General features: G+C 44.0%; 1 protein-coding gene across 1 annotated transcript in view; it reads left to right on the top strand.

Moving 5' to 3' along the window:
- The window catches only part of ino80 (INO80 complex ATPase subunit), a 56,775-nt gene that overhangs the window by 29,369 nt on the left and 11,566 nt on the right, over positions 1–15,840 (top strand). The window contains 5 exon segments of the mRNA XM_032542315.1: positions 2,984–3,030; positions 3,033–3,116; positions 3,764–4,021; positions 11,944–11,992; positions 11,994–12,069. Of these exon segments, the coding sequence (XP_032398206.1) occupies positions 2,984–3,030; positions 3,033–3,116; positions 3,764–4,021; positions 11,944–11,992; positions 11,994–12,069 (514 nt within the window).

Raw genomic sequence — 15,840 nt, forward strand, 5'->3', positions numbered from 1 at the left:
CTAGTGTCAGACGTGCAGAGAAAAAAATAGGACTAACATTTTAGTTTCTCGTCCAGAGCAGGTAGCATCTATTTCTGCAAAAAGTAACATCAATATGAAAGCCCTTCTGTTTTTGACACAATTTTAGCGATGGATACACAATTAGAGCCATATAAATAATCCATTTAAATATTGGTGTGATATGAAACTATTTGGCTGACTTGTGTTTTTTTTCAGCACCCCAGAGGATACAGTGCTTACAGGGAAACTGGTTCGAGAACACCGATGGTCGGAACAGAGGTTGGAGTTAGTGTCATACTGTAGACCTTTTATGGAACCAATGTAGGGTGCACAATTATCGAGTTTTAATCACGATCACAATTTTGGTTCCCGCAGTCAAATTTTCGTGATGGAGCGATATTTCAAAATGCGTCATCATTCCGTTTTAGAAGGTCCAGGTTTTTTTGCAAAGCCAGGTCTAACGTTCGTGTAACCACTGTCTGATCATGAGCCAGTCGAGTTGTTCCCTGCACACGCGCAGCTTAGTTTCTAGATGAAAACAGCCACGAGGATAGAGTAAGCCGCCCCCATTCACTACACGGTCCCAGGAACATGAAGAGACACAGCTTCTGTCCACACTTCAGACATTTGTCCACAGTTTTGTTATTAACACCAGTTGTATAGTGTTAGGCATGAGAGACAAACCTGTATTTGTACCAGTTGTTTCGCGGGTAACTGCTATCGCGGCCGCCACGGCGAAAAACCACGAAGACGTTATTGAATGCAACTAACTTCAGTTGGTAGAGAACAGCGGTGTGAGACGGAGCCTGCGGGACCTGGGCGAGAGAATGCCCCTGGCCAGAATATCAAGTTCATAAAAATGCAGCGCGTGACGATACAGACATTTCATACAACAGACGTGTGTAACTGTGTGTAGGCTGTAATCCATCACACTCCCTGTCTCTCTAGCTCTTTAGTTAGTATTGTTGAAAACAGTGAAGGAGCTTCTCAGAGATACATTTAAAAAAAAAAAAACAAAAAAAAAAAAAAACCTAGGCTTTTTATTTCAGTATAATTTTCATTTATGTGGTTGCAGCTGTATGTATGTACAACATACAACTTCAACATAAGAGGAAGTAGACAATATGGATGTGAAAGCAGATTATAAATAGCCTCTGTGACAATAAATGGGTCATGGAAATGTTGTGACAAAATAATTGTGATTATCATTTTGGCCATCCATGCAGCCCACACCAATATGTTGCTGTGATTATGGAGATTTGGAAACAGTTGTATATTGTTCATCAACTTTATTGTAGTTAGCAGTCTGTAATGTTTGTCAGTTCAGTATCTTAGAGATAAATGAGCAAATCACAGTTGGTTTCCGCACTCAAATGCTTTCATATGTGTTGGATTCTGCAGAAGGAAAACCCGGTTTACTTGAGACATCCCATATTTCCTCCAATTCTTTTGTATTATTTGGCAAGTTGGAAACTAATGTGGTGAGAAAGAGACAGTACAAAGCATAGGTGCCAGTTCAAATAAAACGGACAGCTGCGGATCTAGTTTAGTCACTGTTCTTCACTTAAACAGTTACCCAACTGGCAGACGTGTATCACGTTACCGTCCTTACACATTTCTCACTCAACTTGTGTGGTGTGGAAAGACTCAGGAGAAATTGCTGTCGGGGTTATTCCATTCACCTCATTCTCTCTTGGCCTGACACGTGGGCAGAGCAGGCTGCGAGTGTCTTAGCTCCCCCCCCCCCCGAGCAGAAAAATATAAGAAGTTCCAAATATGAGAAGAAGAGAGACACTGGGAGCTATACTGTACGACCATGTTGACCCCCACACTCCCACATAAGTCTTCTAAAAAAAATTGCTCGCCCCCGCCGTTTACTTCTTTCAACTCTCATTTTTCTTTCGAAGCTGCGTGTTGCTGGCACTCAGTGCCTCTTCTCTCTGCTTGGCTCATCTCTCCCTGGCTGTGGACTCGACAGTGTTCTCACTACTGCTTTCAGCTGTCCTGCTGCTCCCGTTGAGAGGTTGAGAGAACCGGGCAATTTTCACTACATGTTTTTACTTTTATAGCTTTTCATCATGTCATACAATATGTATTGAATGTGTGTCTCACTTTTATCTCTGTTACCACTTTTGAAATGGCAACACGCAGTAGTTTCGCAACGTTATGTCTTGTCTGAATTATGAAGAAATTTATTCATGAAAATCTTTTTTTTTTTTTTTTCCCGCAGAGAGCTCTAAAATCTTATTTGTTGAAAGTTTTAAACCCTTTAATACTCATAATGTATTGACTACACATCGGCTTCAGAAACCAGTATCTGCTCTGGTGCAGCTGCAACACACATATTTTGACCTATCAAATCCGATGAGCAGAGAAAAGAGGACTTACTAACCCATGGAGTTGACCTGGGTCTGGCTAGAATGGATATCATTTGATAACCATTAGGTGGCACTGTGTATCCACCATTTTGGTGGCATCTCACACACACACACACACACACACACACACACACACACACACACACACACACACACACACACACACATCTTAGTGGGTGTATCCGTGACAACTGAAATCCTATAAGCGGCGTTTGAAGCATTTAGCTGACATTTTCAATAACGTTTTAGGCTGTACCAAAAAATTCAAATATACTGTTAGAGTAGACTCTGTAACCTCTATCGGTTTATTTACTCTGTTTTGCGGAACTCTTTTTTCCCTTTTTTTCTTCACTTTGCCCAATACAAAGCATGAATCCATTCAGAAGGTGCGCAGGATCAGTTTAGTTTTTTTGAATTATTAGCAATTTCATCAATTTCAAAACAAGTTTTGTGGGATAGTAAATTTGAACTAAGTGTGTGTGGTGTGTGTGTTGTGTGGTGTGTGTGTGTGTGTGTGTGGTGTGTGTGTGTGGGTGTGTGTGTGTGTGGGTGGTGTGTGTGTGTGTGTTGTGTGTGTGTGGTGTGTGTGTGTGTATTTTTTTCAGACTGGTGTTCACAGCCTTAAGGACTGGCATAATGGGACACACAGACGTGTGATCCCTAGTCGAAACTCTGCCACCTCAACGCTGCGACCCTGCCAGCCCACACTGCACCAAGTCTGCTAGCCGCCACACCCAGGTGTGTGTGTGTGTGTGTGTGTGTGTGTGTTTGTGCGCTGACCCGTTTAAGACAGACAACCATTTGGGTGGTCGTGGAAAAGGAAGAGGGAAACACTGTGCACATTGCCTTTGTAGGCTTTCAACAATGAGCAAGTCTTATCTGTGAAGTGTGTGTGTGTGTGTGGGTCTGACTGTTTGTGTGTGTGGGAGACTGTATGTGTGGGAGACTGTGTGTGGTTGGGGTGTGGGGGTTGTCCACTGTGGCTTCCAGCTGCTTTTAAAACAAACAGAGCCTTTAAAAAAGGGCTTCTTGCTAGGTTCTTCACTATTGGTTAAGCTTCCGCTTGACCCTCTCCTACACACACACACACACACACACACACAGAACCTGCTGATTCAGTGTTTTTTTCCCCTCTATCTCTAGTGTAGGTCTCTTAGTGGTACAACTCTTAACGTTTATTAATAAAAAATGTAATTTAAAAAAAAAGAAATAGCCGGCATCATGCAGACCAAAACAAATGTTTTGAATAACGTATTGTAATAAAATGTATTGCTTAGTAAAAGTAATGGCACACATTGTATGTCAACCTATTTGTAACATGTGTGTATTATTATAAAATCTTCCTTCTTTCACCGCACAATACGTTCTTTTGCTATAAAATGTAGAAAAATCGTATCTTTTCTTTTTGGTTTCCAAGGTGACAGCAGTTCCGATGGAGCGCTATTGTAACGACCGCAGTGCAGAGTACGAGTGGCGGGTGACACGCAGTGGAGGGGGCACAGTCTTTAAACAGTGTTTCCTCTACGGCTCCCCCGAACTTGCCTCAGACTGGCGTTTGAGGGCCAATACCTTTCACCCACAATGCCATGGGGGTGTGATGGCCCTCTACCCGCGACATGGATGGTCCTTCATTCGCATACCTGGTAAGGACTCTGTGTTTGTGTGTTATGTTATGTTGCTGCTTTACTTTATACTTGGGTTTGTGCCATGTCTTTCTTGGACAGGGGTGCAGCTCTGCTGTAGCTCACACTGGCTAACTTAAGGCTTGGTGGCTAAAGGGTAACATATAAATAATTTTCAAATTTTTTTTTCAAAAATACAGATGATGCTCTCCAGAAAACAGTGTTTTGTACGCTCATAACTTCAGCAATACCAGTCTGATCAGTTACTATTTATGAATAATGTATTCATGAAAATCTTCTTTTTTTTCCTCAGAGAGAGCTCTAACATGCTCCTATTTGTTCAGAGTGGCAGACGCTTTAATATTAATAACCTATTGTGGCTACACACTGGTTTCAGAAAACCAGTACCCATAGTTACTACCTTCATTTGTTTGAGTCATATTTGAACTGCCAAGTTTGTCAAATTGTGGGTATCCAGTTATCTGAGTGAAGGGTGAAATAGGGGCCCGTGGGAGAATGGACAGAGACCAGCCGAGGGTCAGTGGGGCAGACCACTCTCCTCTGTCTGTCCGCCAGGTAGCCAATCCCTCACAGTCTAATGGAACTGCTGAGATAAAGGGCTTCTGCAGAAGTTCACTCGCATAAACACATACCAGCGATTTCCAGGGACGGTTTGAATACGGGGTTGTGTGTGTACGTGTGCTTGCACGTGCGTAATCTGAAGAGAGCTCGAGTTGAGGGTCAGCAGGGGCAGAGTGGGAGCTGATTCGTTGCCAGGGTTCAGACGACTGATGGATGTCCAGGGTGAGAGAGGTTATTACAGTTTTACAGACAACACTTCCCTTCTCACTGACCTCCTCAGCCCCTCTACGTCTGATAAACTGTCTCCGTCATGGATTATGATGACTGCTCTCTTTTTTTTTTTTTTTTTTTGAGGCAACAACAGTTCCTGGCACAGAAAATGGACATGTGTGCCCATTTTATACTTAGTTCGATAAGCCTGCAATGCAGTTATCGTGTGGGGCTTGGTACTTTTAAGACACAGCAGTCTCTAAACATGATATCAAATCTTGGTGACACGCTCTCACAGATTGCAATGCTGTAAAGCTTAATTTTTTTCTTTTTCTTCTACCCATCTGTGTATGCATGTGCTTGTGAGAGTGTTTGTGTGTAAAAGTGAGAAACAAAACAAGTATTTGTGTGTCTGTGTGAGAACAGTCTGAAAGCTCTTGTGAAGTTATACGGAGGCAGACAAAGCGAGGAAGTTTAGCTACTGGTCATTGTTCAAGTGCTTAGTTAGGTAACACTAATAGATGGTCCGAGTGTGTGTGTCTGCGTGTGTGTGTGTGTGTGCGTGTGTGTGTGTGTGTGCACACCACCGGGTCCATTTACGGAGCTCCAGGGCTCACACAGGGCCTAAGGTGTCTCTCACCTCTCCCTACACACTCTCCCACGCTCGCCGACGTTGCCTTCCTTCACACGCAGCCCGAGGACAAACCTCACCTCCGTCCTCTCCCGCTAACAGACAGGACCGGCCGCTGATCTGAAATCAGTATCTGGCCAATGCCTTTCGGTTCGTCTGGTCTCCCACTTCTTTCTCAGCCTCGGTAGGAAGGAAGTGACCCAGCACTCCGGCACCCGTCCTCCGCTGAACACATTGTTGCCACATCAAGGCTCAGATATGTACAGTAGCTCAGCTGAAGTTTCCCACCCTCCCTCTCCTCTGCACTCCCAGCCCCACACCTTTTAGAACAAATGGCAGAGCTGAATAACTGTTTGTTTTGAGCGCCATGGCGTGAGTACCGGTGCCCACTGATATCGACGGAGGAATCTAATCAGAGGACTTATTAAGAATCAGGCCGTAGAGGAGGAAAAAACAATCGAGGCTGTAATGTCTTGTGCCTCAGATTAGTTTGTTTTCCATGTTATTGTGATGGCAGAATTTCCCTGGTGCATAGATATTTTTCATTCAAAGAAAAGAATGAACTTTCTGCTCTATGTTAATAATGGTAATATTGACAATGATGTGATGCTGCTGCACCTGATCACAGAGAAAGCAAGATGCATGCATGTCATTAAAAGCCATTGAGTGGAAGCCATGCTGTGTAGTAGTCTGAGCCGCCACAAGAGAAGACGTTGTCACTATAATCAGAGAGACATTCCAGTCTCGCTAAATTGCTGCAGTTCTGCGGTCACCTCTCTTTCACTTTCCGCAAACTTAACATAAAGACAAATTTCCTGCAGAGGAATGGTATGAGTATCAGTTTGAGCATTCGTGCTCTGGGATTATTTGCAGAACATTCCAGTGCCACACAGAAATAACCTTGCTCCTGTCTGTGTGGCCCCTGTGACGCTGTCTGTAATTAGAAGGAACCGTCCCACAAAATGACGGCCTTCTCACTATAGCGCAGACTCTCAAACTCTTATTCCAGCTTTATTGTGAGCCGGGAATTGACTGTCACCTCTGTGGGGGAGGCTACGTGTGTGAAGGACTTTATTTATGTACGACTTGTTGTGCATCTTGTTTTTAATGGCTGTATCTGAATGCATTTGTGTGTGTGTTTGAGTGTCTGTGCTTCAATCAGAGAGAGAGAGAGAGAGAGAGAGAGAGAGAGAAGTCAGGTCTTGTCCAGCAGCCCACATCAGGCTGTGGGAAATGCAGTTCTGCCTTCCTGTCCCTTCAAAGAAACTCTGCTCTCCAGCAAAATGGCAGGAAGCTTCCCCCGGCCTTCTGATAGACAGGCACAAAACAACACAGACGGCTCACCACATCACCATCTGATTCGGCTCCTCTCAATGTGGATTATACTGGCACCGCTTAACCGTCTGCGCAATTCTTTTGGCAGCCGGGGGAAAACAACAACATCCAGCCAAGTGTGTTGAGGGATTGTGATGTTTTGATTTCCTACTCCCAAGTTATGGCTAATAATGTGTCCACAAGATGGAAAAACGTGTTCACTGATACTCAAGAAACTTGAATCCCAAAGTAGACTGAAGGGGGAGACATTAGCCACATTATCCCTCTGGGATGATATCCTGTATTTGAGCCTGGAAGCCAAGTAGTATCTAGCTCGCTGTCTTTCATCTGCGGTGTGTGTCGAGTCAGTGCTGGCCGAGGGTAACTAGCAGTAATCTATCTTAATGACAGAGTTCACAGTGGGCGGCTGTGGTGTGGTGAGATTCCTCTGTGAAACTCTGGGCCCTCATCAGACTGTCTGTCTCTTGCCTTGCTCAACGGCACCTAGAGAACCAAGAGAAGTGCTCTTCTTGCACGTTTGAGGAGAAACAGTGATGCATTTGCAAGCATGTTCTCATCTATTTTATTACGTGTGTGTGGGTTGTGTGGTGTGTGTGTGTGTGTGTGTGTGTGTGTGTGTGTGTGTGTGTGTGGGTGGGGTGTGTTTGTGTGTGTGGTGTGTGGTGGGTGTGTGGTGTGTTGTGTGGTGTGTGTGTGTGTGTGTGTGGTGTGTGTGTGTGTGTGTGTGTGTGTGTGTGTGTGTGTGTGTGTGGGTGTGGTGTGGGTGTGGTGCGCTTTCTGCTGCAACATTTTTGGGCTTTTGTGCTGCATTTTTGTCATTGGCTCTGCTCCAGAGTGGGAGAGTAGTCTTAATGCAGACACATGTTTTAGGGAGCATCTGTAAAGCTTCACCAAGAAAAAGAAGCTGATATCCCTGTTTTCTGTCAGCACTTCAGTCCACTTCCAAAACTCCCGCTGGCATCTGGCTCTTAGCTATACTTATGCCGCGGCTGCGAGAAAATTAAGTTTCAGTCCGGTTTTTGTCAATACATGCAGAAGCAGCAAAGTAGTGTCAGGCTAATATTTCCATCATCAGCAGTGCTGAACAAGTGTTGCCCATTGACTTATTGATTGCACAGTGTAATGTATCATTATACAGTGAGGGGCTGACGCTCGGTTCGATCGTTGATTCGACCTGCTCTGTGGCCCCCCCATCTGTCTCTGTTTCTCACATAACCATCCATCTATCTTCTTTCATCAGCTCTCAACTCTATTTTTTTTTTTTTTTTCGTTTTGCAATCTCGCTGCTGTTGGTCTCCTCCTTTTTGGATCGCATCTGGTCCGCTTCCCTCCCTTGTTAGGGCGGCTCCGCTCTTGGCTTTGGCAACAGCAGCAGAGGGGACAGGACAGGACAGAAGATTGTAGTGGCGTATTAATGAAATTAGCGCCATGGTTGGTTTGGGAGTATCAGACGCCAGGCACCAGGGCTGGGCCGGGGTTAATTAGCTGGCAGCAGGCCTCTAATTGGGTCAGGACCGTGTCAGGCCCCTGGCTCTGGCCCTACAGGGATTGGATTACACTGTCGGGGGACAGACAGCAGGGGGAGGGAGAGAGGGTGTGTTGGGGGGAGCGGGAGGGAGAGTTTGTAGTAGCGGAGGAGGGAAGGATCGAGAGGGAGCTGGAGGGTGCAGTGGATGTGGTAGAAAGAGAGAGAGAGCAGAGGGACAGGGGAGTGTAGCTTAATCTGCCAGCAGGAGGTAAGGGTAGGAGGAGATGGGGAGGGCTGGCCGGGTGAATACCGCTGTTAGACTGGATTGGATTTAGGCGGGGGAAGGGGGGGGGTATGAAAGGGGGGCAGGGCAGGTGGTGAAGCTTGATATGTGTATCCATAGCAACAGCAGAGTGGTGTGACACCACATGGGATTTGCTTGTGTTTTGGGGTGTGGTCTTAACCCAGTCCTTGTCCTTGTCTGTCCACAATAAGAAAGTTGTTTTGTGTCCACTTCAGTGCATTTTCATCCTCATTTTGCCACTTGGGTATTCAGTTTGGAATTTGTCCTCCCAAATGTCCTGCTGTTTGGTTTTTGTGTGAGTTAATCTTTTTGCTATCCGCTACATATGATATACTGTATGTGATGCTGGTACTATCTGAAGTAATTTTGACTTTTAGCTGATCTAATCTTGACAGCCAATTCTTTTGAAGTGCCACACAAGTGAGATGTATAGACATATCCATTTTTATCTTAAACTCTCCATAATTCATGTTACATGCATGGCTACGACATCTAGTTTGCTCACATTTATGACCAATGGCACATGTAGCTTATAATGTAAGCCATAAGTGTTATGTTGGAATGAGACAGAACGCCAAAGCCTTTTCTAAATTGCAATTATTCATTTTCTTGGCTCCGCTTTATAGGGTATGGCAGCGATATTTAGAAATATGGGATTTTCGGTATGCAGCTCTAAATGTTTTGAACTCGGCCACCTCTCTCTCTCTCTCTCTCTCTCTCTGTAAGCCACATTGCTGAGCTTTAGGGAGTTTGGATAGTTGCAGGGGTGGGATTTTTTTTTTTTTTTTAACAGCCTCGTCATTTTTGTTGGACATCTGTTTCCCTGCTTTCCTTTGATAATGGAGCATCTTTTTGTGTCACTGAGTTAAAATATGTTAGCGATCAGATCAGGTGGTGCCCTCAGCTAGTACACAAAGGAAAAAAATGTACAGAGTTATCATCACTCTGATCAAATATCAGAAGGTGGCTTTCTTAAGAAGCAGCTCTCCTATTAATGGTCTCCTTCATAATCCAGGCACAAACAAAAGGATTACCCTGTCTGACATGTCTCTTCATACAGAAATAATAGTATCCAACTGCATAATATGGGATTTTCCGATTTACACTTTATGCCCTTCAAGAATTAGATTAAATACATCATTCAGTCCTTTTTGGCCACAGAAATCCACAGATAGGGGCTTTAACCCATCTTCAAACATAACATTGGAGCCTGGAGGTTTAAATATAATCTGCTAAAGAGAAACAGATTGGTGGCAGGGATTGAGCAATATTGCCTTTATATGAGCATTTGCGTTTCTGCCAAGCGGTGGTTTGCATCTGGGTGGTTGTCAGCGTGGCCCGCGGCGCTGCTTGGTGCCCTTGACTAAGCAGCGGCCCTGGTTAGACAGGCACCTGCGGTGAGGAGTCCCACGTCTGATCTCAACCGCAACATCACTGCTGCCCCCACCGGGCAAATAGCGCCTCACTGTAGCCGGAGCCACCGCAGACCCCCTTCGCTCTCCGTCCGTCTGGACCTTTTTTATTTTCCCGCGCATGTCTAATCCTCTGTCTCCCGCTCGCTTCCTTTTACTTTTCAACTCATCCACTTTCTTGATGCCAAGGCCAATTATAGGCCTTTGACGGCTGGATACAGTGCTTGTGTGTCTCAAGGACTGCGGTGGTCTCCTGGTACATACCGAGTTGAACCACATCAACGTCCAGCAACTGCCTACCTCGCAGTAAACCTATGGTTAGGTTGGATCTGCTTCAGATTTAGTTTATTGTCTCTTGCTATTAGTGTATTATGAGTATATTTTATTCTCCTGTGTCTATTTTCCCTTCTTATTCTCCATTTCTCTATCTTTAGTCCATTTTATCTCAGTTATTTTTATTCACCCGGAGAATGTTAACAAGGAATGACAACAATAGTGAAAAACATATATACTTAGACCGCAATACACCAGCTGCCTGGAGGAAAACCAAACAAGGGAAATGAAAGACAGAAATGTGCTGTTGGTTCAGAACTCACCCCGTCGACACTTTGGGAGCTGTAGGGCTGTGTGACCAGGGCCGAATGGGTTTGACAGGCTGACAGCACTCCACAGTGACCTGTAGGTGAGCTCTCCTATACATCCCCAGAGTGTTCTCCCTGTTCATCTGTTCTATTAGTTCCTCTTTAACACCTCTACAAGGCCTGACCTTATTGGGGGCGGCTATACTGAAGGGTCACAGGCCAGGGTTCAGCCTGGGTACACATTAGCATAGAATGCTACTGGTTAAAAATGGAGAACGATCCAGTTTGGGAGTCTTGTCGGATCATCAAGCATACTTTTAACGCATGCGATTGTCTTAAAGCAATGAGTTCACATGTGGGTTTTCCAGATAGTTTGGCAGGAAGTTGTCGTATGCATGTATTATCACAGCCTCAGTTTAAATTTTCGGACCATGTGTTTTGGATTAATGGAACGTGATTTTTAACGTGGTTGGTTACATTACGTTGACAAAGCAAGGAAATAAGACTGGGAAATATTTATAAGCCCAGGTTTTCTCTGTACAAAAGGGCTTGGGAACAAGTGTCCAGCTAGAGTGCGAGGCGGTGCTCTCCCACAGGGACTCTCTGGTAACCCGGGCCCGACCCTGTCACCCGACCCTGGACCTGGCCTTAGGTTCTCCCCGCTCGGGGTCACGACCCCTCGGTCAAAAACCATAGTGTGCCTGTCGCCGGGTCGATGGCAGCCCCGGCCTTTTTCTCATTCTGCCATTGTGCCAGATGACGTTAATTCCTCATCAGCTGGCCTTGGAGGAAACCACATGAACAGCAGACCCAGGGTCAGATTGCTCCCCATTTGCCCTCTGTAGTCACCTGATGTGGTGCTGGCAGTAACGTGACCAAGAACAACTGCCGGGCCGATTGGTTCCTCTTACGTGCTATTGTGTAAAATGGAGTGTAAATCACCTTTTCTCACAATTTCTCTCTCTCTCTCTCTCTCTCTCTCTCTCTCTCTCTCTCTCTCTCTCTCTCTCTCTCTCTCTCTCTCTCTCTCTCTCTCATGAGCAGTCCAGTCAATAGGGACACATGCATTATTTGAACAATCACCGGATCAGGGACAGATTTAGAGGATTGATCCCTGGGCTGATCCTCTCTGGTGAAAGGGTCTTTATTCTCCGCTCTTAGCTTTAGATTGGGCTGCTTTTCTGTATTGTGCCAGTAAGCAAGTAAGGTAAATGATAAGAGATGTATATGTAATTTTCATGTTTTGTTAATGACCTAAAAAATGTACATACACACATGGAAGCTCACATCATTTGGATACAACCTCAGAGAAATCCATTTTTTACGTTTTGTGCTGGACATTCTGTGTTGAATGAGTTGCATCACTCTCTCTCTATCCAGGTAGTTTTGGTTTTCACTTCACTCTCTCTTCCTCTTTTAGATAAGGAGAGCCTGATTACTGAAAGTGGCAAGCTCCACACCTTGGATATCTGTTGAGTCGGCTAAAGGCCCAGGACACAGAGTCCTCATCTACTCCCAAATGACCCGCATGATAGACCTGATGGAGGACAACACACACACACACACACACACACACACACACACACACACACACCACACACACCACACACAACACACACACACACACACACACACACACACACACACACACACACACACAGACAATGCTCTACCAAACTATTGAAAGACATTTTTTTTTTCAGTTGTGCTGTAATCAAAACCATTAAAGAAGAGTCAAGTGTGTAACACACAGGTGTACACACATTGACACGGACACGTGTATCAACTACGAAGAATTATTTTTTAAAAAAGGGATAAAAGTGTTCCCCAAAAGCACACCTTTAAAGTGTCATTTGCATTCATCTGTGTTGTTCCAGGCCAGTTGATTAACTGGTCTGCTTCCACTGGTGAGGTATTGAGCTCCAGTACCTCTAATCAGCCTGCCCGTCCCTCGTTAGCGCACTCATTAGACGACTAATTAACAGGTCAGGGCTTATGAGCAGGGTCTCATCTGCAGGGAAGGCAGCCAGATGGGAGGGGTGAGGCGAGGTGGAGGGGGAAAGGGGGAAGAACTTGTGCAGAAGTAGTTGAGGAGGCGGAGGGGGGAGAAAAGGTAGAAATGAGAAGGGAAAAAGAGGAAAGATCAGCACCAAGGCAGAAAGGAGAAATGCCAGGGTGATTTTTAGGGACTCTTATTACTTTTTTTCTACACAGGGTAAGTGCTTTACTCTGCTTTGATGGACACAGAGTCAACAAAGCAGATATGTCTTCATATCTTTTAGGTAATTATGAATAAGGATTGTTAAATTCATGCTGAAGAAAAAAAATTACTACGTCAAACACAGAGACTCCGACTCTGTGTTAAAGTGTCTTGGCTGTTTTGGAAGTCAGGGGGCAGGTTGAACTTCAAATTATTTGTGACGTGAAATCTACGCCACCACTGCTCTTCATAGGAAAAAAAAGAACGGCGCAGAGCAATTGTGCCGGCGATCATTTTCGACAGCCTCGGTGCAGTACTCCATTGTTGCAAACATCACTATGGAACCAAACGCCTCTGGCATGATGTCATTGGGAATTCCTAACCCCATTCCCCATCACACGGTGTAGTGCCAAGTCTTATGATGGCAGATGGAGCCCAGCCCAGGTGGTTAAGGATGGTCTTCCTGTGTTTCTGGGACATAGTGGGAATGCCTTGTGTTTAAGGCTGTAGGAAAGCAGCCATGGTGACAATGCTCAAGCTGGCTTCGACAATGCAGGCTAGTTCAGTTCTGTGTTAACCCTTTCCATTGCCGCCCAAAAACCTTTTTCTTCCAAATGCCAGTCATGTGCTTCTTAGTGTCTCTTAATAGCTTCAAATATTTTTTTTTTTTTTTTTTGAGATTAACTATAACTATTACAATGAAGATTTAATACACAGGCAAGGCAGCTTTATTTGTATAGTACATTTCAGCAACAGGGCAATTCAAAGTGCTTTACATAAAACATTAAAGAGCAGTTAAAAACGATGAAGAAATTAAAAACAGATCAAATACGAGAATAAAAGTTACAGTTCAGGATAAGAAATTAAACATTAAAGAGCAGTTTAAAAACAACAAAAATATAAAAGCAGATAAAATACGAGATTTTAGGTACCACACTTAAAGACCCATTATCCCACTATTGGGGGAGGTGAGGCCCCCTGACTATGATTATTACTAATTTTCCTAAGGATATCCATTTCCTTAAATTAAATTTGTCACTATAATACATAGTTTCTGTTCCAGGTAAAACCTATCCCACTAAGTATTTATTAGTGGATCTGTACCCCGTATAGTGGACACAATGGCAGATCAAAATAATAACAGTAGAAGGGAAAAGATTGATGATAATATGAATATAGACCACAGACACAATAACACTCTGTTCTCCGTTTTTTTCTTTTTTTTCTGAAGTGAAATTTGAGTCAGACACAATGTGGTCTGTAATAGAATCCGCTATGAATAAGTTACCCGGTTTTAAGAAATTGTTCTTTTCTGGTAACACATGCTAATTGCCTTTGCAATGATTTAAGTACTTAAGTCACCTTCTGTTTCCCATTATTATTATTATTAAACATTCAAGGTTTCTTTCTATGAACTTCTGTTCTTTTAATGTTCTTTCTCTGTCTTCTCTCCCTCTCTTTTATATATATATATATATATATATATATATATATATATATATACATACGCACACATGTAAAATTTTGGTTCAAGGGAAAAGAATTGCTGCAAAATACTTCTTTATTAGAATTGTCAAATATGATCGCTCATTACAGAACCGTAAAACAATTATCGAGGAAACTGACAGCAACTCCATGAGTAACTTTTATGCAGGTTTTACTCAAATCAAACCATGTCACTAACCTGTCTGACTGCATAGAAGTCAAAGTAATAATAATAGTGATAACATAAAGTAATATTTCAATCTACACAACTCTATAAAGAAGGAAACATCTCTCCATGCGAGGCCACGCACCCCCAGGCTGGGCCTCAAACGCTGTATTCAGGTCTTATTTTACATCCATGGTCAAGGCTCACCTACTGTAGAATGTGAGTAATTCCGTAAAGCATCATAACCAATAAGTAACATTTTGATTGTAACAACATGCAAAATTGCAGTTAAAATGATGTGTGATAGTTGAGCCAATATTACAGTGCCTTCTTTACAGTATCAGTGACCTCATACAGTAAGGGAGGCCTCTACTAATGGGTTGAAGAGATCCACGCCTAAAAACATGTATTTACCCGATCTGGCTTCACTTTTCCGAGACCATATTATCTTTCTCATCGGTTGGGGATAAAATATTCTGCAGATGGAGTTGATTTCCTAAACATCAGCCTAAGCCTATGTGACTAAGTGAAACAGTGAAGGAGCGCCTGATGGTAATCTCTGCCACTAGCGTCATTGTTTTCGTCGCCGGTCGACCGCCTGGTTCTTCTGGTGACATCACGCAGTTGGGTGATGGATCGTTGAGATCCGGGTGGCCCAAAGAAAAATAACACTGTTGGCTTTCTCTGGCAACAGCCAATAGTGGAGCGGGACCTCCAAGTCACTGCCCTCCCGCTCCAGTTGTGTGGCTGCGGCTGCTTAGACGGCACTTTACTGCAAGTCTGCAGCTTAGCTTACAGTGCTGGCGGGAATGCCCACAATGACTCGTTGGTATTGCAGCCAGAAAATCAGCAGCAGATTTTTCTAACACAAAGCACGGTTGAAATTGGGATTACTTTATGATACTTTCAGACTGTTTTATTATAAATTTCTGCTACATTGAATGTAAATACAATAGGAAAAGTTTAACCTGTGAATTAAGAGCCATGTTATAGGGATCATGGGTAGTAGAGTTTTGATCGATTGATGGATGGAATCTGTCTGTCTGGCTTTTCCTAAAGTTTCTCTTATGGTTCATGCGATAGTCTGACCCAGGATTCTGTTCTTTGATGTGCCTGGCCCAGAAGCTATTGTAAGTCAGTGTGCCTGTTTACTGATATGGAACACTTTAAAAGACTACTCTCCTAATTTTGCATTGCACTCCAATAACCTTGCGGGACTCAAGATGGACAGTGTAAAACACAAGGATCAAAATCAATGCAGCACAACCGGAGGCAGCGTCCTTTCCATTTCAGCAATTCTTCTCCCTTGTCAAAACTTGCCGCCTACATTACCCACAGTGCAACCTGGCCGGCAACAATTGACGCTTGAGATTTGGGTGTGTTATGCTAGCAGCAGATAATGTGGCCTTGAGCCGCCAGCCTCAAGCAGAGGTGCAAAAGCTCACTTCTTTCTTACGCCACACCCC

The sequence above is a fragment of the Etheostoma spectabile genome, chromosome 18 (assembly GCF_008692095.1).
Source record: "Etheostoma spectabile isolate EspeVRDwgs_2016 chromosome 18, UIUC_Espe_1.0, whole genome shotgun sequence".
In the NCBI taxonomy this organism is placed as follows: domain Eukaryota; kingdom Metazoa; phylum Chordata; class Actinopteri; order Perciformes; family Percidae; genus Etheostoma; species Etheostoma spectabile.